Source organism: Podarcis gaigeae (assembly GCF_964106915.1).
Source record: "Podarcis gaigeae genome assembly, chromosome: Z".
In the NCBI taxonomy this organism is placed as follows: Eukaryota; Metazoa; Chordata; class Lepidosauria; order Squamata; family Lacertidae; genus Podarcis; species Podarcis gaigeae.
In genome coordinates this window covers 20,258,999-20,280,012 of record NC_139691.1, presented here as the reverse complement: position 1 = coordinate 20,280,012, position 21,014 = coordinate 20,258,999, and the positions used below count along the sequence as shown (strand labels likewise).

At 44.6% G+C, this 21,014-nt stretch overlaps 2 protein-coding genes across 2 annotated transcripts; both read right to left on the bottom strand.

Moving 5' to 3' along the window:
* Window positions 1-1,636: 1,636 nt before the first annotated feature.
* On the bottom strand, window positions 1,637-10,181 carry LOC310836656 (uncharacterized protein). Its single transcript, XM_083722295.1, has 2 exons — window positions 10,057-10,181; window positions 1,637-5,111 (listed from the first exon to the last, which is right to left on the bottom strand). The coding sequence occupies exons 1-2, from the start codon at window positions 10,061-10,063 to the stop codon at window positions 3,289-3,291; spliced, it is 1,830 nt and encodes a 609-aa protein (XP_083578421.1). The 5' UTR covers window positions 10,064-10,181; the 3' UTR covers window positions 1,637-3,288.
* Window positions 10,182-12,565: 2,384 nt separating this feature from the next.
* Window positions 12,566-20,970, bottom strand: YIPF6 (Yip1 domain family member 6). The gene is made up of 7 exons (XM_083722558.1): window positions 20,859-20,970; window positions 19,433-19,561; window positions 18,663-18,741; window positions 18,081-18,123; window positions 17,104-17,229; window positions 15,282-15,439; window positions 12,566-14,288 (listed from the first exon to the last, which is right to left on the bottom strand). The coding sequence occupies exons 1-7, from the start codon at window positions 20,913-20,915 to the stop codon at window positions 14,173-14,175; spliced, it is 708 nt and encodes a 235-aa protein (XP_083578684.1). The 5' UTR covers window positions 20,916-20,970; the 3' UTR covers window positions 12,566-14,172.
* Window positions 20,971-21,014: the final 44 nt, after the last annotated feature.

Sequence of the window (21,014 nt, the reverse complement as noted above, 5' to 3'; positions counted from 1 at the left end):
GTACAGCTTCAAGGTCTTGTGGCCAGCAGGACTAAGCCGCTTCTGGTGAACCAGAGCAGCGCACGGAAACGCCATTTATCTTCCCACTGGAGCAGTACCTATTTATCTACTTTCACTTTGATGTGCTTTCGAACTGCTAGGTGTGCAGGAGCAGGGACCGAGCAATGGGAGCTCACCCCATCATGGGGATTCGAACCGCCGACCTTCTGATTGGCAAGCCCAAGAGGCTCAGTGGTTTAGACCACAGCGCCACCCGCGTCCCTTTTTTAAACTGTATTTACCTGTAATCTCTCTTTTACTCTTTTCGTAAACAATATCGCTTTTTTACAGTCAAGTGGCCTATAGAAATCTGCACATCAAAACAGACAGAATAATATTAATAATAAAAAAGGGCAGCCCCTTATTTTCCCTTCTATAGTTTTTTGCTCAAGAGCAGAGAAAGTTGGGTGACTAACCGGCTGCTCCCTGCTTTCAACTGTAAGGTTTTGGAAGCATGAAAAAGATTGAGGAGAGAGCCAAGCCTCTGTTTCTCGGCAGGCAGGACATTCAGGAGTTGTGGGGTTCAGCTCCAGCCCACTGCTGCTCCCTGCCTGAGCAGCCCCTTCCTCACGGTGATTCTCTTCTCTTATGGTGGCCAAGATGTCAGCCTGGGTGGAGAGGTTCTGCAGGTCCAGCTCCGTACACTCCACGGGGGCATGAGGCCAGTGGTGTAGCCTCTCCGTGGCACATGAGGAGACAGGGGCCACTGGAGGGCCACTGGGGGCTGCACCACAGTCCTTACCTGCTAGCTATTGATATATGCAATGGATAGGCACGGCTTCCACACAGGAAGATTCCTCTAGCAGTACACTTTTATGAGTGCCACATAATATTCAATATGCACTTGTAAAAAAGTGATAGTTTTGCGCAGCAGCACCTACAACTTTTGAACTCCCTGCCTATTGTCATCAGGCAGTCACCTCCACTGCGCTCTTTCCATTTCTGTTTAGGCAAACCTGCCCAGATCTGTAGAATGCTGACAAGTGTTATGATCCAATTTTTAGCTTATCATTTATTTTAATTATTTTCTGAATGTTTTAAATAGTTTCTTTTAACTATTTTTACTGATAATTTTGTTGTTTTATTCTTTTTGTAATCTGCTTTGAAGGTTTTTTTGGTGTTTTTTTTTGCAATGGAGTGGTGTATGAATTTTACAAAATAAATCCCTAGCAGAAAATAACCAAGCTAGGAAAGCAGACAGTGTGTCAAGACAGTGAATCTCTATGCTACCAGTATACGTGTACCTTAGAGCAGCAAAGGCAGTTTTGCTAATGCTGTGTATAGGTGGGTGAGCAAATAAGTTGAAAAAGAACAGAAAAGCTCCATTTGATTCCCCCCACCCTTCCCCAGGGCTGGACATCCTGGCACATGTCAGGGATCCATGACACAACTGCCCCTGAGAAGAGGGTGACTTGACCTTTCAAAGTCCAGATGCTGATGCAACTGTCCTTCTGTATCCTTGGGATGTCCCTGGCGTTGCATCAGCTGAATGACATTTTGCATCCCGTTTTCTGACAAATGCCAGAATTTTGTTTTAACGGTAAAATTGTCCCAGGACAAAATTTGAAAGGGCAAAGGAGAAAACATAGAGGCAAGATAGTTGTGAGCAAAACTGGAAGTCATTTATTGATGACTGTGGAGTTCCATTAGTTCCACAAAGAAGAGGAGGGTAGGGGGTTGAATTACTCTAATAAAAAATAAGAATATTTACAATAGAAGAACCTTAACCTATAAATCTTAAGCAGAAAACTTGTTCCTCTAGCAGTGCCCCCCACCCCCCGTTTGTGTGTAATAAAGAGAGAGCTCAAACCAACTTTGGAAAGCAACCAAGGGATACTTAGAAGTTGGGGGTTGAGCAATCCCTAACTGGAGCATGACCTGATTCAGTTATTTTCCAGATTATGGACTCCATAATTAAGATGCTGTGTGACCTGCATATAATCGATACAACAATATGCATTAATGCATCTCAGTAAAACAAGTAAACACAGACACTTTGCTTGCATGATCTCCAAAGGTCAATTAAGCCTCACTAGCTCGGCCAGCAGGAGTTGCCGGAATATGGCTTAGTGGCACCTTCCCCACCATTTCCACTCCACTTTGGCACGTGGCACTTCATATCACAGCCCATAATAACCTCCCCCTTCCTGAGTACGTCTACTTTTTCTAGTTTGTTTTTCAGAAACCCTTGTTGTTGGCTGTTAGGGAGGAGATGGAACATAGTAAGCAGAGATTACACTTTGTCACTAAGGACCAGCACCTCAAATAGACAGCCTTGGGCCAAAATAACCACCTCCTATCTAAATGTTGGGGATTCTGACCTGTCCACTGCACCCCAAACCCTGGATGTTTCAGTGTCCTATCTACTGATTTGTTTATTTATTGCAATGCACTTTCAGAAGCAAAAGGGGAGCTGGCTTTCATCACCTGAGGGCTGCCTTGACCCTTGTTTGTTTAGGAACTGTTTGTGAGTTCATTTAGACCTAGGGAGGTTTACTGTAAGGCATCAGCTGCTGTAAACAGAAGTGTGATTCCAACAGTTTTGTTAATGATTGACGGCACTTTTCTTTCCACTTCCTACCTGCAAAATTCCAGCAGATGACTGTAAAGAAGACCATCAACACAACTTTGTCCCTTGCAGAGGATCAGGAATGGTACCCCTAACAATGAGTACCTAACAATGAGTACCCCTGTTGGACCCCAGGGGGTGGGGGCACCTATTCTGTTCCAGACAAGTGCAGAGCAATGGTGAAGGAACAACAGGAATGAGAAGAGGTTGCTAGGATGAGACATTCTGCAAAAGAAATCACTGGTTTCTTGCCACCTTAACTGTGCTTTCTCACACTTGTAAATTAGTCTCTCGTAATTGGAGAACAATGGCAGCCTCATGGGTAGCTAGCCTTATAAGATGTCAGTCTTGATGCAGCATTGGCTGAAAGGGATAGGCCACAAATTGGGAAACTTTCAGGTTGGTGGATATTTTATGTCTTCTTTCCCTTTGGAGTGAGATGGTCAGATCTTGGGAACTGCTGCTGCAGCTGCTGCTACCCACCCCAAAGACTTTTTTGAGGTTTTTCTCCCTGGGGATGTTAATTTGCAACATCCCTTACATCGTCCGTCCATCCAACATTAATGGAAGTCTCTTTTAATCTGTTCATGTGTGCGTTGGGTCCAAAGATCTGGATAACATTCAGTTCCTGTCCACTTCTTAGTTGTTGTCCAAGGATATGATAGATCACCAAAGCATTTCTAAGAGCTCTCAGGATAGCACATGTTAAAACTGGGCACAATAATTTTGCATATGTCTAAAAGATCATCTTCCTCCTCTTTTCCCATATCCAAAAGTCCCTTCCTGAGGCTGGAGTTTCCCTCAGCTTTTCTCTCCCTCACCTCCTCAGCACATTGCTGCTCTTCCATTACTGGTAGTGACTCTTCTGGGCTTCCTGGGGTCCTCCTCTGTGTGATAAGCTTTGGATCTTTCTGTGGTGAAGACACAGATTGCCCAGGTAGCGCAGGCTTCACTAGCTTCATTGCAAGTGGGTAGACATTGCAGAGCCACCAAGGGTTTTCAGCTGGGGTGGCTAGCTGGATCGGGGGATCAGGTCCTTCTGTGGGGACACTGGACTGCACTACCCACTCCCTAGCTTGGCAAACCCCAGGAGATGATGGCGCTCCTTCAGAGGAAGTGGATGTCCCCAGCCGATTCCACACAGAGGTTGGAGGTTTTGCAGGTGACAAATCTGCCTGCTGCCTTGTCAGTGGGGCGGGTGCTGGAGATGACTTTGACAGGGGGGAGGGTGCTGGTGGTGACCCTGGCAATGGAGTGGCTGCCAGCTTTGGCAGGGGCTTTGGCAAGGCGGTGGACACTCGCCTTAGCGGAGCCAGGGGGGCCAGCCTGAGCTTATGTGATATCTTCGGCATAGGTCTTTCCAATGTGGCCTCTGTCTTTGCAAAACTGCTGTTGGCAGAATTTAGTGGAGAGATGTTTTTAGCAGGCATGGAGATAATGTGCTTCTTCTTGCCCAGGGGATGGAAGACTTGCACAGACTTTTTAGCAGGCATGGAGATTATGTGCCTCTTCTTGCCCAGGGGATGGAAGACTTGCACAGACTCTATCATCTGCAAAGCCAGGTTGGTTCTGGGGACTGCCTTTGAGGGCACATCATTCTTTTCTCCCTTTACCCCAGCCAGGTTCCTTTTAGCTTGGGCCTTCTCTCTACTCTTAGTTTCTCCAAGATTTCCCCCCAGCTTGGAATCATTGTTTGCTGTCTTGGATTTGCTGCTGTTCAGCATTTCCTCACTCATTCTTAAAGCTTCCTGCTGGAGCCCAATGGTTTTTGCCTTCCCCTTTCTCAGAAAGTCTTGGCAAGGCATCTTTCTCTCCTCCTTGCATTTCTCTTCCTGGCTTTTCTGGCTGGGATGGCTTCCTCGAGAGCACTTGGCGCTCAGCCCTTGTTGAAGACGCTGGGAAGAGCCGCACGCCTCCAACTCTAGACTTGTTCTGGGGAAATTTCCCACCAGTTTGTCTTCAGTCAAAATGGCCTTCCTCTTCCCCTTTATGTTAGAAAACGTAGAGTCTGGCGCCTTTGACACCACAGACTTTGGATCAGTGTTCCGGCTCTTTCCAAATCCCTCTTTCCTCAGTTCTGGCTCTGCAGAGATCCTGAGGAAATGACTTGAGGGCTGTCCTGCCAATGTATCCACACACATTCCCTTGGCTCCTGTAACACTAGGAACCTTGCTATCATCTTTGATTTGCCCCTCACTCTGCTGTTGGTTTTTACTGGCTTTGTCACATTTAGGTCTTGCCTCCTGCCTTACAGTTGCTGTGGCTAACACCTGGTCGCTTCCTGGGGCTTCCCTGGATGTCCCCTCACTTGCCTCGTTGGAACCCAGAGGTGTGGAAAGACATTCTGGAAAGAGCGGCTCAAAGGATGCAACCAGGTTATTGATCTCAGGGCAGTCACTGAAGAGATCATCTGGCAGATGGAACAAACCCCCAAGGTGGCTTCCTTCAGCTGCCAACTGAGGGTTATGTGATTGGTCCCCCTCATGTGTCTGAGTGGCTACCACTGAAAGAAAGACAAAAGGAAGATACATTAGAAGATATAAATAGCCATCTCCTCTTCTATGACTTGGTCTAATCCTCTTTTTCCATTTTTTTAAAATTATTATGCAATAGAGTCATAGCAAAGAAAATAACATAGCACCAAGCCCATGGTGTCATCTTACATGGTCTAAATAAATAAATAAATAAATAAATAAATAAATTTTATTTATACCCCACCCATCTGGCTGGGTTTCCCCAGTCACTCTGGGCAGCTTCCAGCAAATAACAAAATACAATAAGTCACCAATACAAACTACATAACCAAACGGAACAATTTCCACATAAAAATAAAGATACAAAAATTAATACAGTGGTACCTCAGGTTACATACGCTTCAGGTTACAGACTCCGCTAACCCAGAAATAGTACCTCAGGTTAAGAACTTTGCTTCAGGATGAGAACAGAAATCGTGCTCCGGCGGCGCGGCAGCAGCGGGGGCCCCATTAGCTAAAGTGGTGCTTCAGGTTAAGAACAGTTTCAGGTTAAGAACAGACCTCCGGAACGAATTAAGTACTTAACCTGAGGTACCACTGTATAAGTAATATCAATTAATATCAGTAACAACAGCAAAAACTCCCAACAAAACTTCCCTCAAAATACCCCAGTCCTTGCTGGACAGCAGCCACGGCAGCAGTCCTTATGAGGCCTGTCAGGTGCTGCCCTGGGCCAGCTGGAGAGTGGCAGGACCGGGGCCCTCAGGTACTCAGCATTGGCAGTCCATATAGGTTCTCCACAGACAGGTTGTGAGGCTGCTGAAAGAGCTTTCCTTTCTTTTCCCCTTATGTATGAAAAAAGGGAGACCAGGTTTCATCAAAGGTATTTTCCTTTATAACCCCATCTAATCCTCTTTTAAAGCCATCCAAGTGGACGTAGGTGGCGCTGTGGGTTAAAGCCTCAGCGCCTAGGACTTGCCGATCGAAAGGTCGACGGTTCGAATCCCTGCGGCGGGGTGCGCTCCCGCTGCTCGGTCCCAGCGCCTGCCAACCTAGCAGTTCGAAAGCACCTCCGGGTGCAAGTAGATAAATAGGGACCGCTTACCAGCGGGAAGGTAAATGGCGTTTCCGTGTGCGGCTCTGGCTCGCCAGAGCAGCGATGTCACGCTGGCCACGTGAAGTGTCTCCGGACGGCGCTGGCCCCTGGCCTCTTAAGTGAGATGGGCGCACAACCCCAGAGCCTGTCAAGACTGGCCCGTACGGGCAGGGGTACCTTTACCTTTTACCTTAAGTTGGTGGCCATCACTGCCTCCTGTGGGAGCAAGTTCTACAGCTTTAACAATGCACTGCATGAATAAACCCTTTCTTTTATCTGTACTGAATCATCCCACATTCATCGCATGTCCACGAGTGTTATGAAAGAGTGAGGGAAACTTCTCTGTGTTCACCTTCTCCATGCCGTGCATCATTTCAGAAACTTTTATCATGTCACCTTTTCCTTATCTTTTCTCTAAACTAAAAAGTCCCAAATGCAGCAACTTTGCCTCATGGGGGAGTCGCTCCACCCCCTCAATCATTTCCAAACCTTTTCCAACTCTTTTCTGAGCTGAGGTGACCAGAGCAGTTGCACAGTATTCCAAATGGGGTCGCACACAACAGATTTGTATAGTGGCATTATGTGCCCTGTACTTACTAAATTTTGGAAGAAAGTGCTGGACTGTATAACTATGTGTGCAGAAAAAGTTAAAACTTTCAGCGGATAATATTCTTTTGAACCATATTGTACAGAAATGAACAACAGGACAAAGGAAATGGATTCTACGCACCCTGGTGGCGGCCAACAGACTGATATTGATTAATTTGTGGTCAGGGGCTACATATCTTCCAGACCCTTGATCATCTTGGTTGCCTTCCTCTGCACACCTTCCAGCTTGTCAATATCCTTCTTAAATTGTGGCACCCAGAACTACACACAATTTAGGAGGGTTCTCACCAAAGCAGAATAGAGTGGTACTATGACTTCCCTTGATCTGGACACTATATTTCTCTTGATGCAGCCTAGAATAGCCTTAGCATTTATTTATTTTTATTTTTTGCTACTGCATCACACTGTTGACTCTTATTAAACTTGTGGCCTACTAAAGACCCCTAGATCCTTTTCACATGGGTAAGCCAGGTGTCCCCCATGTTGTATATTTGTGCATCTGGTTATCCCTGCCTAATTGTAGAACCTTACATTTGTCCCTCTTGGAATCATTCTGTTAGTTTCGGTCCAGTTTTTCAATCTGTTAACATCATCTTGAATTCCCAATTCTGCCTTCTGTGGCATTAGTTTGGCGATGACACCCAGTCTGGTGTCATCTACAAATTAGATGAGCATCCCCTCAATTCCTTCATCCAAGTCATTTATAAAGACCTTGAACAACAGTTTGTTGCTGCATCTTTTTTTTTTTTTTAAGATTCCCAACAGCAGCTTCATAATCTTACCACTTTTACTTTCAACCACTCGTTACTGTATACAAATAATGGCTGATAACTTTGCTAGAATATAGGCTACTAAAAAGAATGGCAACCTCATCTATAGATGTAACAGCCACCCCAGTTTTAGATCCCTTCTACACAGGCTACTAGTAGAGAGATAGTATATGGAAACCTTTAAGATTCTGTACGTCCTCTCTGGAAATAATGAATACATGTCTATTCTTCTAAAGATGTAACAAAACAGGTGATCTGGTCTTCAGAGCAGTTATGCATCTCTCTCCCTCCCACCCCCCCACACCCCATCATTCATATATACATCTATATCACTATAAACACTATGTTACACAAAGGGAGAAGTATATATACACACAGACACTGCATTTGGGTTTAAATGAATCCATTGCTTTTTGCAGTCTGATCGTATGCATGTTTACTCAGAAGCAAGCCCTACAGAAGCAAGTCTACAGTTGCAAGCACAGCCGAGTTCAGTGGCACTTTTTCCCAGGTAAGCATAATAGGGGTGCAGCATCCTTAATTTATAAGCTTATTTTTGCTACATGTGAAGAAGATTGGTTATAAAAAGAACTGCAGCAGCAAACTTCCTTTTTGCAGCGTTTGCAAAATGTGTTCATCTCCCACCACCACCCTGCTGGAAAAGTACCAATCCCACTTTGCTAAAGGGTCAGGCTAACCCTGCGCTATTCCCTATACCTTTCGCTGTTTACCTAAAAAAGTGGGGAGATGCCTCTCCGTTCCTTTGCTCATCATGGTGTCTGCTCATTATGGTTCGAGGCAGGAAATGAAAAAAGAGGTTGGGAAGAGCATCACATGCAAACTGGCAATTGTTTATGTGCCATTTCTCTCCCCTTGCAACTTTATCAAGAGAAAGGCGGGACTGAGAGAAATGGGAGGCAGATCAGACAAAAAAAGGGAGGCAGCTCAGCTTAAAATGAAACTATTCTCTCCAAGTAGCAGCAGATTGAAGTCTGCAATCTCCTCCTTTCTCTAGAGCAGAAGCATTTGTTCCTCATCCATTGCTTTGTGCGGCCTGATCCTATGGATGTTTACTCAGAAGTAAGCCTGCAGAATTCAAGAGGGTCTTACTTCCAAGCAAGAGTGGCTAAGTTAAAACCTGATCACTTAAGGCCAGTTCTACAGCTTGGTTTTGCTACACATGAAGATGATTGGTTATAATAAGAATTGCAGCAGCAAACTCCCTTTTGGTAGCATTTTTGCTGGTTCAAGATCAGCTTCATGGCTCAGCAAGGATTTGAACCCTGGTCTCTCCCAGGTCCTAGCCCACTCTTCTAACCACTACAATCCTACTGGCTCTAGGTGCATTCCAAAGTGTAGGTACTGCAACACTAAAAGATGAAGCTCCTACGAAGACAGAATGGCGATTATGTGGCACTCATAAGAATGTCCGTTCCAAAGATTGAAGTGGCTGAGTGGGCACAGATGGTCCAAGTTGAGCTGGGAGGCAAACTGGTCCCAAGAAATGTACACTGAGGGCTCAAATCAAGTCAGCAACCGAAAGAGGGGCACCCATGGAAACTGCGGTTGTATGAACTGGTTTGCCACCATCACAGTATAACCCCCAAGATTCTACGCCGTCAGAGAATGTTATGATGCAGAAGAGGATGCAAAGCAATGGGCAGTTGGGCTATTGGATCAGTGAGTGCCAAAGTAGCTGGTAGTGGGCCCTGAGAGTGGTGGGAACCTGAATCAAACTCCTCTTCTTCTTTTTGCCTGTTCTACAAATGCACATTGGCTCTTGTGCAAAATGAAATAAACCCACACGTTTGAAAGTACTTATGACCTAGTGGGAACATCTATTGCCCACCAAAATCCATGGAATAGGCCTTAGGGATGGCTAACCTCAGCACTGTTGGCTGTCCCTAGGACTTAGTAAAGGTAAAGAGACCCATGACCATTAGGTCCAGTCATGAGCGGTGCTCATCTCGCTTTATTGGCCGAGGGAGCCGACGTTTGTCCGCAGACAGCTTCCGGCTCATGTGGCCAGCATGACAAAGCTGCTTCTGGCAAACCAGAGCAGCACACGGAAACACTATTTACCTTCCCACCTGAGCGGTATCTATTTATCTACTTGCAGTTTGACATGCTTTCAAACTGCTAGGTTGGCAGGAGCAGGGACCGAGCAACGGCAGCTCACCCCATCACAGGGAATTCGAACCACCGACCTTCTGATCGGCAAGTACTAGGCTCTGTGGTTTAATCCACAGCGCCACCGCGTCCCTACCCTAGGACTTAGCTGTGACTAATTTGGGTAGATTGTGCCCTTCAGCTTTTGAACCAAAACCTCTTTTCTCTTGTCTATCCCAGTTTCCATGTATGCAGGTATAAGTTGCCCTAAGACTTCACCTGTTCCCTAGATGCAAACCCTCAATCTCACTGCTTGCTTCTCAGATTCTCTCTACCCCCCTGGGACAATGGAGAGTCCCTTCTAAGCACCTAGATAACACTATTTCCTACCTGCCATGATGACAAGAGGATGTTCCCTTTATACAGGGGTGAAACTGGATTGTGGGTCATTAGGCTTGTCTCACCAGTGCTTACCAAGGAAGCGTCCGGTAAGGAGTAGACAACGGAATTATGATGAAGCAAAAAAAAAAAAAAAAAAAAAAAAAAAGTTTGTTGCTATCTCTATGGCAACCCTGCAGATGCTGAGTAAGGGGCCAGGAGAATCTTAGAATCAGAATTGGATGATGGAAGATGATGTCATTCAGAAGGCTGAAGAGTGGGCCGGAGCTTAGGGTGGGGGGAGTGTGATCGGACTACCCTACACACTAGGCCATTCTTCTTTGCAGGCTCCTTGGGAAGTCCTTTGTCTTCAGCCTGATTTAAGACGGCATTGGGGAATGGGACTGAGAATTTGTACGCACAGTTGTGTGAATTCTCCTTTGGGTTTTGTCTGAAGGGAAGACCAGCATGTGGCATATATTAAGTGCCAACTCCACGTCAGGTTCAGGTGCTAGGTACAGTCGGATCCAGCTTTATGTAGCTGTGTAGTTATTCCATGTTATCTTTTGGTTTCTGTGTTGCAAGGAGAGGATTCCCATTACAAGAATCCAGCTGTGCTGTGAATTGCAAGGTCTCGAGTTCAAATGTCCCAACACAGATTCACTAGATAGCCTCTGAAAAGGCCACTTTTTCAGGCTGTACTTTTTTCAGTCTGCTGCATGGGCTGGGGCAAGATTAGAAGATAATCTTTGCTCAAATGTGGGGAGCACCCTGGAGAGCCCTCTTTGGGATCGGGGTGGGTCTCCTCAGTGTTGTTTTGTTGAGGCTGCTCAGCTGCTGACACGCAGGGAAGTTTTCTTGAGCAGCCTTAACAAGCCTCTGGCTCATGGCCCACTTTCTGTCAGTTTTTTCTTTTTTCCACAGGATTTCACTCATGATCAACGTGAAATTCCTGCCTAAAAGACAATTAATTGAATCTTGGTGGACATGTGAAAAAGCTAAAAACTATTGAATACAAATACCTACACTGATACGGAGGATTTTGAAGGGCAATTTTCGTGCTGGGACTTAGATAAACAATTAGAAAGAGACTATGGATCTTTATTTCAATACACGGTCACAATGGTAAGTCATATGCACAAAGATGGAAAGATTCATCATTACCTACAGCGGAGGAATGGTTGTTGAAATTACTGGACTTAGTTGGGATGGTGGAATTCATGTTTGCTCAGAGAAAAATAATTGTCTACATTTACTAGACTGGAAACTTCTTTTAGACTTTGTGTAAAATAGAAAATGAACTTACATGGGTTTGATAATTGAAGAAAATATTGGTTTATAGAAAGTGGAATTTGGGGTGTTATCTTGGAGTGGATGCTTCCAACCATTTTTTAGATATAGCTGACAGACGAAGAATCAAAAGCGCTCTCATCTTTCTTTTTTTAGTTTTTATTTGGATTAGTTTTTTATATATTTGATTCAAAAATATATTGCATATTCTTTTGTGTATTCTTTTTGAAATTTCAGTAAGAAAATAAAAATTATTAGCACACAGAACTTGCATGTTCATTTAAAACTTCCTTGACTCAAACCATTAAAGTAGGCTTTTTTCTTCTGCTTTCCCTTCCTTTCTTCTTGAAGGCAGAAAGCAGTTAAAGCATCAAATGTAAATTTCCACCAGCAGTTCCATATCTTTTTGTTATAAATCATAAGGCTCAGAAATAATTAAGGGAGACTTTTGTAGATCCCATGCCCATTAGGGCTCTTACACGGCTTTGGGACCTAGGTGCTGATTCCTCAGCTCGCAAATCACTTAACCCCCATCAGAATTCCCAAGAGCTGACAGCTTTTCGGCCTCTTGAAACAGAAAATGGCTTTTTCAGAACCTCCCATTCACTCTTTTTTCCAGAGTAAATTCAATCGCCAAGACTTATGTCTGGCTGTCATCATTCACCATGTAATGATCTCCACTGGCAGCTCACCAACAAGACATTCAATTCACCATGTTCCTCCTCCAACATGCTCCACAACTGAAATATCTTCATTCTGTCTGAAAAACACTTTGTACATGTTATGTACTGAGTTGACTAGGATCCAAAATGCAGCAGTCTGATTGGTCCTAGAACAATGCAGCAGTATGACTGGTCCACAGGAGCCACCCAATCCAGCTCCAGGTGGAAGTGAATCCATAACCTGATTGGCCTACAGGAGAATCCCGGAATTAGACAATCACGTGCAGCCCATTGTGTAAATAATGTATATAAAGCAGATATCGTGGGGGAACTTCCATTCCCCCTCACCACTATGAGCTGAATAAAGAGCATGAAATCCACTCTCGACTCTCGAGTATATTTCAGTACACCTCAGTCATGTTGTTTGTTCTAGGAATCATGGTCCTTAAAAGACAGAACCTTGCCCCTGATTTGGGAGTGTTGGTACAAAGATCTACATTTGAAAATGAAAGCAGTTTTTGTTTTGTTTTTACTCAGCAGACTTTGGGACACAGAATAGATTCCAAACACCTCTTTCAGCATTTTATTTATAAAAGTTTGCAATTAAAACAATTTACACCTTTTGCTCCCCAACTGAAGCGTGCATACACACACACACGCCAGCAGTGAGCTATACACAAGACTGGAGTTACAATTAAGATGGGTAGAGATTTCTTTTCCTGCCTCCAGCAAATGGCAAGACAGCAGGCAGAGGAAAACATGGATCATATATTTAGTGTTTTTGGATAACATGTTTTTGGATAACAGGTTTATTAAGGCAAATGACAAAAAATAAAATAAAAACTGCTCTAAATGGAGATGGGATGTGGGAACTGCTTGCCCCACATCCCTACTTCTCAACCAAGGGGAAATGCAAAGAAGAAGAAGAAGAAGAAGAAGAAGAAGAAGAAGAAGAAGAAGAAGAAGAAGAAACCAGTCTCCCACAAGCTGTGTTCTGAATGCTGAAGTCCTGACATATTAAAAGGTATTTAACACCACTTGGATCACTTGGGACATAAGACTGGGCAGCTTTCCCCTGTCAATTTCTGACTTGTTAGCCACCACACACACACACACACACACACACACACAGAGAGAGAGAGAGAGAGAGAGAGAGAGAGAGAGAAAGGAAGGGAGGGAGGGAGGGAGGGAGGGAGGGAAAAGCATACTGATATTATTTGCTTATTTTTTCTGTCCCTTGTCCACAAGATTGTTAACAGTTAACTTGAGTTCTGCTGGAAGGTCAATAGTGGGTTTTCTTTTGCAGTTAGAAAAAGTATAATCTGTCCAATAAATTGCAAGTAACACATGGTACTCCCAACACAATGTAACCTCTAGACAGCATAATTCAAGCATTCTTTTCAGAAGTCACTTCAAAATATATTTGCATTTCAAGAGAGATAATTCCCTGTACGGAAGGAACCACTAGGCTTGCATCACAGCTCCACAAAGAATTAGGAGCGGCAGGGGCAAATCTATCATGGACGTGCTAAGACCACACAAACAAGCCTTTGCTAAACTAACATCCTCCAGATGTTGCTGGACTACAATATCCATCAGACCCAGTGAGCATGCCTGTGCTGGTAGGGGATGATGGGAGGTGTAGTCCTATAGTCTCTGGAGGCAACAAGGTGTGTCATGGTTGGCATAAACTATTGCATCACTTTGCTTAACTTCAATGGAACACTCTCCTAGCATTCTCCCATCAACAAATAACAAGCATTTGAAAATGTCCTGATGTACAGAAGACAAAGCGCCAAGTGTTCTGATAAGCTGGTTAAGGATGGGTATCTTTTGCTATCTGCCTTTATCAACAGCTTTGATGGATCGAGACAGGATTTCTACTTTCTTATGCATCAGCAGCATTCTTCAAAAAGGGCAACAATACCCTTTCGTGGGTATTTACAAGAGTAAGAGTAAGCAGACAGACATCAGTTGCATTCTCAGAGGAATCAGAAACACAAAAGGGACCTTCAGCACACTCCTGGAGACCAGTCCTGCCTTTGTCCAACACACAGCATAAATACAGGTAGATAAATTAGAGGGCAACGTTGGGGAAAGCCAGCAACTGAGAGGCTTAACAGAGACAGAAGCCACCTTCATTCAGCTTTGGGGTCTCTCCACTGATTTTGTGTCACTATGGGGCAAAGGTGAGGATCATCCAGCTGATGACGAAATAGAAAAGGAAGATGGGGTAGACTGCCAAGGCTTTGCGATTTGGGGGCTGGCTGTCTGCCAGGAAAGCGGTGGATGCTGAAAAGAAAGAGAAGGAATATTTAGAATATACACTAACAGATGAAAAAGCAGAAAATTGTGGCTGTATCCAAAGCAGCCCCAGCAACACCTACATTTATTCTGTGTCCCACATGCACCCCAAAATCTTCCCAGGAGGACACCTCCCAACCCTCCAGAGCTTATGTGAAGGTGTGCAATGGGGAGCAGAGGGGACAGGAAAGTTCCGTTCCACTGTCACATATCCCTTGCATTAATGGAACGGGAACACTGGACACCAACCTAAAATTTTAGATTGCATCTTAAAAACATAAGAGTCTGCTGGATCAGGCCAGGGTCTCATCTAGTTCAGCATCCTGTTTGCAGAGTGGCCATCCAGATGCCTGTGGAGACCCTCAAGCAGTATCTGAGTACAAGAGCAACTCTCCCCCTCCTGTGGTTTCCAGCAACTGCTGTTCAGAAGCGTTGCTGCCTCTGACTGTGGAGGTAAAGCATAGCCATCATGGCTAGTAACCATGACTAGTCAATAGCCTTCTCCTCATCCATGAATTTGTCGAATCCTCTTATAAAGGTATCTAGGTTGATGGCCATCACTGCCTCTTGTGGGAGTGAGTTCCATAGTTTAACTCTGAACTCTGAGATGGAAGGACTTCCTTTTCTCTGTCCTGAATCTCCCAACATTCAGCTTCACTGGATGTCCATGAGTGTTACGAGGGAGAAAAACTTTTCTCTATTTGCTTTCTCCATGCATTAGACCACAGAATGCCAGAGTCAAACATGCTACCAGCTGAACGAAATGCTAACCTGAAGAAAATGTGGGGGGTGGGCATCATTGCCACACAGACGAGCTCCACTTCTTCTGTAATGTTTTTAAGCAGCTCTCTCCTAGCTACTTACTGACAGTGCTGGACAAATCAAAGATATGAATTGGAGGACGCAACCCTGCTGAGCTCATGGGGGGTTTTGCAGACAGGGCTGAAAAGGTTCCAGACTGCACTTCCTTCTCAAACATACCTAGCGTGGACCAGGCAAACATGGCCACCACGACTAAGAGACGCACAATGAAGCCAGGAGTATCAGAGCTTGCTAGTAGGACAAGCCTGCAGACCAGGAGAGCCACCGTCAAGGGGAGGATGCAGTAACCCAGGACACAGAGGCTCTGAAAAAAAGATCTTGGGAAGGAAGAAACAGCATTAAATTCTGTGTGGGTGGGGGGAAGAGAAAGGGCAGGTGTATTGCACTCACTTCTGGAGCACAGATGGTCAGCTTCTGGATTCTGGTCTCCAGACAGCAGTCCAGAAGCATATTGGGGAGCATAAATTACCCCTCATGAACGGCCAGAGGCTTCACAACAAAGCTTATGCCATCTCACCTTAAGGGCTTTGTGGTTATGCGGTTCGAGAAGCACATATGACTAAGTGGCAGGGCAGCAGCTCTACTTTGGAATTCCCTGCCTATTGATGTCAAGCTCATGCCTTCCCCGCTCTTTTCAGCACCTGCTAGAAACATTTGTGTTTAGACAAGCCTACTCAGGCACGTAGAATAATGATGTATGTATGTTTTAATCTGTTTTTAGTTTATTGATTATTTAAAAAATGTTTTAAATACAGTCTACTCCCATTTTGCGCACATTCAAAGAACACGTGACTGTGCACACACATATCACCACAAACCCAGAAGTCTCAGGAAAAGCAGGCGTAATGGGGTGGGTTTAGGCACGCTCTGCCAATGCATGTGATAACCTGCAACTTAATCTTTGCCTGTAATCTTTTAAATTGTTGTTACCCAAAAATTTGATTGTTTTAGTCTCTTTGTAACCTGCTTTGAGGTTTGTTTTTACAATCAAGCAGTGTATAAATTTTATGAAATAATAAGCATTTACATACAAAGATGGACACTGACATTTGAGTCCATGGGACACTGAAGCATAGTTTTGCCTCTTACAGCTGAAAAAGATTTCCTTTTCTCCAGAACGTGCAAATATCCAGCAGAAAGGGAGACTCAACAGAGTCAGTTCTCAAATGAGAATGCACATGGTGCAGCCTAAGATGGCAGTCTGCATCTTTGGCAGAGGCCTCAATGGATTTTATTTTTTTACAATATTAAAAAAGGTTTATTAAATAATCAACATATTTAACAACAAAAGAAAACAAGGAGCCAGTTAGTGGCATGCTATTAAGAGAGCCATTGTACATGGTTGGATAGAACACCGGAGCGTGAAGAGGTTCAGTTATTTTATTTTTATCTCATAAAATTTATACACCGCTGCATTGCTAAAGAAAAACCTCAAAGCAGTTTGCAATCTAAGATCAGACTATAAAAGGTTATTGTTCTAGCATGAACAGAGAGCACTAGTAATAGTGGGCATTAGTATGTAATCAGTACCAAATAAAGTATAATTTGTTGGGGACCAAATATAACTTTATTTGGCTAGGTAGTGCCTCTTGAAATATGTATCATGCACAAACTTTTCTAAAATTGGGATGCATAGGGCCTTCTGAAACCAAATGGGAATGGGAAAGTCCAACGTAATTTCTGCATCCCTGAGTGATAGTCAATTTAGCTGCAGAGAACAAATATATAATAAAGAGTTTTACAAACTAGTTCTGCATTGCCCTATTCGGATATTGGAAATGAATGTGGCTTGGCATCAGGGTTGACTAGGTTGCCTACAATCTCAGGGATTTCTTGTTTTTCAAAGGGACTCTTCGTCGTTACTCAAGCAAAAAAGGAAGATGTGGGGAACAGCTTTGCAAGGAGGGCTGCCTCTCTCCCGTCTCCCCAGACCCTTGCCACCAGAGAACATGGTTTCAGCACCCACCCACCACACACTCACATGGTCCCTCCAAGCAGCTTGGAATTCAGTGTGATGACAACGGCTCCAAACCAAATGATGACGAAGACCTCTGCAAACTGGGGACCTCTGTCTTCCGTGCTATTTGCTGCTCCTCCCTGAAGCATTCTGGGAAAGCGGGAGAAACAAGGGAATTAGATCAGCAGCAAACAGTGGGCAAATCTGGAGAACTGGTGCGTTGGTTTAGGACTGTCAGACTAGGGACTGGGAGAGACCAGGGTTCAAATCCCCACTCAGCCATGAAGCTCACCAAGCCAGTCACTCAACCTGACCTACCACACAGGGTCGTTGGTGGGATTAAATAAGGAGGGGAAGAATCATGTATGCCACCACAAACTCCTTGGAGAAAAGGGCAATATGCTGTAATTAAGTTAAATAAGAAGTCTGGATTGCATGCAGTTACTTCTTCACTGCCCTCTATATCAAAAGAATTCACTGCCACATTGGTGCCGAATCAAGGGATGTGGCAGTTGAGCCAATGTAGCATAATGGTTTCAGCGTCTAGCTAGGACCTAGGAGAGACCATGGTTCAAATCTTCCCATTTGGCCATGTAGCTCACTGGGTGTGACCTTGCACTCTCAGCCTAACAGGGTTGTTGTGAGGACAAAAGAGCAGGGAGGACCAGAACCTTGTACACCATCTTGAGCTCCCTGGGAGGAAAATTAGGATATAAATGTAATAAATAAAAAATACAAGTTTACCCTCTGCCAAAAAGGAGAAGCCCTTGTGCAGCTCATAGCCTGTTGCAGCAACTGCCAAACCCAGATTAGGCCCTATATGAGGATCCTGAGAATCATAATCTTTAAAAATGCTGGCTTAAAAAAATATTAGTGTGGCATTGTTTTATTCATATTCTACATTGCTTTGGTTTATTATTGTAGCTTCAGCACTGCATTTGGCTGTTTCACCCAACAAATCCCAGAGCAACGAAGGGGAAGGGAGGAATGTTGGTACTTACAGGGCAAGTAAAACACACAGGACTAGAGGACCCCATAAATCCCCTGGAAGAAAAGAAAGAGAAAGAAAACCAATGAAGGGGTGGGGAGCTAAGGGAAAGCATGACTTCCTTTTCCTCCAGCCACTCTCTGCCTCCCCAGTCACTCTTGATTGTAGGGCATCAAATTGTTTATTTATTCCCCATGCTTTGTCCTAAGGCCCTAGGGCATGTTACAACATTTAAAAAGAATACTAAGAAGAGTATAAACGACTTACAACCACAGAAATAAAATGGGTCTGTATCCTCTGAAGGCTACACATTGAGCCCCCTCAGCACCCCAAGGTCTGTAGGGAAGAAGGTGGCCTTTGGGTCCTGAGTCGTTTAGGCACAAATGTCCCTGTATCACTACATTAAGTTTCAAATGGAGAATTTAACCCACCAAATATTTCACCTAAAACTTCTCTTCCCTCCCCACCACACCTCTGAATTCCTCATGTTACTCCCTTGCTTGAAAAAAATGCTGATTTTTAGACAGGTTAGTAAGACAAAAAGGTGAATTTATTTCCACAGTTTTCAAAGCTTTGAAATGAATCTAGCACGTACAGTCTCTCAGGAGGGCACTGCTCTTTTTGGGATACATGACATGGACGAATTTCTTCCCAACTGCTTTCAGGTCCCGCATCTGAAAAGTGTGAGGAATGGGCTGTATTACTGGGCTGTACAAATTTTCGGGCAAAGGACGCTATTAGAGCAATGCTAACCCCCTACCCCGCCCCACAAACTGACAGGCTGGATGGGGTCAGAACATGGCCCAGGTCCCTCTCTGCCGGTTTCTATCAACAGAGTGCTTCCACTGAGCTGAATGCATGGTGAGCAGAAGCTATCATCAGTGGTTGCTGGTGCAGACCCACAAAACAGGGCATTTGGGTGGTAGAGCTGGGCTGACCATTGGGGGTTGAACCCGGGACCATCTGCACACAAGGTTCTACCACTGAGTTATAGCCCACCCCTTGACAGATGGCATGCCATGTTAACATTAAGATATTGTGTTACACACAATAAGATTGAACTGTGATGCATGTTTTTTATTTTCATGACTTCTGGCAGGGTCCCTGCAACAGGGTCAAACTAAGCTTACTCTCGGGTTGTGCCCTATGGCACAATCTACTTATTACACACCCATCAAGTGAGCAGTGTGCCAGAGCCACTTAAATTTCCACATTATTAATTACTGTAAAACACATCTTCGGTTGAAGAGGTGATATGGTTTAGCCAATCCCCGAAATTTACCTGCATAAATTGCAAGCACTTTGGAAAGTCAGAGAATACCATTTTAAGATATTCTTTAAAATTTCTACCCCTCAGCCACTTACAATTGTGTCCTTAACCGGCTCATCCAGGGTGGAGTTGTCTTCGTCTGGGGAACGAGATCCCACAGGAACTGTGATTTCTCCTTCTACTGGAATATCTTCCGATATTGACACATCTGCAAGGCCTGCAAACTGCATATTTTCAACACACTTTTAATTATTGTTATTATTAGCTTTTATGAAACACCTTTCTGCAAGGCACCCAAGCCAGTTTACAATTTTAAAGGACTGAAACAAATGATATAACACTTGAAGTTTAAGGATGCAAAAGCGGGGAGGGGTAGCATTCTTGGGGAAAACAAAACATACAATGTATGGTTATGATTGCTTTTTTAGGTCAGACTAAAGTTCTACATTGAATAACCAAACTGTAGAGCTGGAAAAGGACCCTTAGGGTCATTGAGTCCAACTTCCTGCACATCTACTTGACAGGTGGTCATCAAACCACTGCTTAAAAACCTCCAATGAATCACAGAATTTTAGAATTCTAGGTACCCACAAGGACTATCTAGTCCAACTTCCTGCAATGCACCAACAGGCTGGACACCTGCAGAACATGGTGCTGTTAGGATTCCAGCATTTGCCTACCAGATATATGCATCTTCTAATTAGGAGCATCCTATTTTACGCTATTGCAGCTCTCATAGAAATTTAATAAATAACAACTGTGGGGGTAATTGGTTTTTTTTGTTACTATGTTATGTATTTTTGTGTTTTTATATTGTAAAGAGCCCTGTGAACCTTTGATGGGCAGTATAGAAAGTTAATAAATAATAACAACAATAATATTCACTGATAAATATAGATTCAACAAAATTTGGGGGCCTGTTTCCTAAAGTTTTTTAAACTATTTTTAATATTGCGTTTCAATATTAAGCTCATTTCAATTTTTGTGACCCACATATGACTGAAAGGCTAGTAATGATTTGCAGAAATATTTATAGATAATGCTGATGGCAATGCAGATTGCAACCACAGAGAGAGGGAGGCTGCAGTTATCAGCCCCCACTCGCCTCTTTTCAATTTAAACGTAAGAACACAACAGCCTTGTTGGGTCAGCTCGAAGGTCCCAGCCTCCATGGGAACCAACGAAGGAGGAGGGTGGAGGCACAAAGAAGCCCGGAGCTGCCCTTGCCGAGTATTTGGCTGGTGCTCAGAGGTAGACTGCCTGGGACATGGAGGTTCGGCTGCCCTTGGTCTTCTCCCTCCCTCCGAGAGCGCTATCAGGGGAGGAGAGTGGGGTCACAAGCATTTTAGTCGGCCAGGAAGTCTTGGGGACCAGGAGCGCCCTGCTTCTGACGTCATCCCACCTTGTGGCAGGGAGTTCCGTCGGTCAGCCCTGCGCCTGAGGGGGTCTCACGCCCTCCCCGCGGCCTTCTTCAGCCGGTTCCCCTTCCCTCCCCTCCCTTCGCCTCTCCTCCCGACCCACCAGCGGCTTTGTGCCTCCATCACCCCGCATCGCTGCCGCTTCCTCGGCTGCCGCCATCTTGGACCCAGCTACTATGGAGCGACGACGTGGCCAGCAACCACGCCCCCTACCGCGTGTGCGTCATCATACCGCGCCATCGTTCAGGCGCTTCTGTTA

Bases quoted from the DNA above. Each gene is read 5' to 3' on its own strand.
- YIPF6 (XM_083722558.1), bottom strand. From the start codon at position 20,915: ATGGCGGCAGCCGAGGAAGCGGCAGCGATGCGGGGTGATGGAGGCACA. The intron at 18,742-19,432 runs GTAAGTGGCTGA...CACACTTTTCAG, and splicing joins AGCCGGTTAAGGACACAATT to ATGCGGGACCTGAAAGCAGT. The intron at 17,230-18,080 runs GTAAGTACCAAC...CCGCTTTCCCAG, and splicing joins CTGTGTGTTTTACTTGCCCT to AATGCTTCAGGGAGGAGCAG.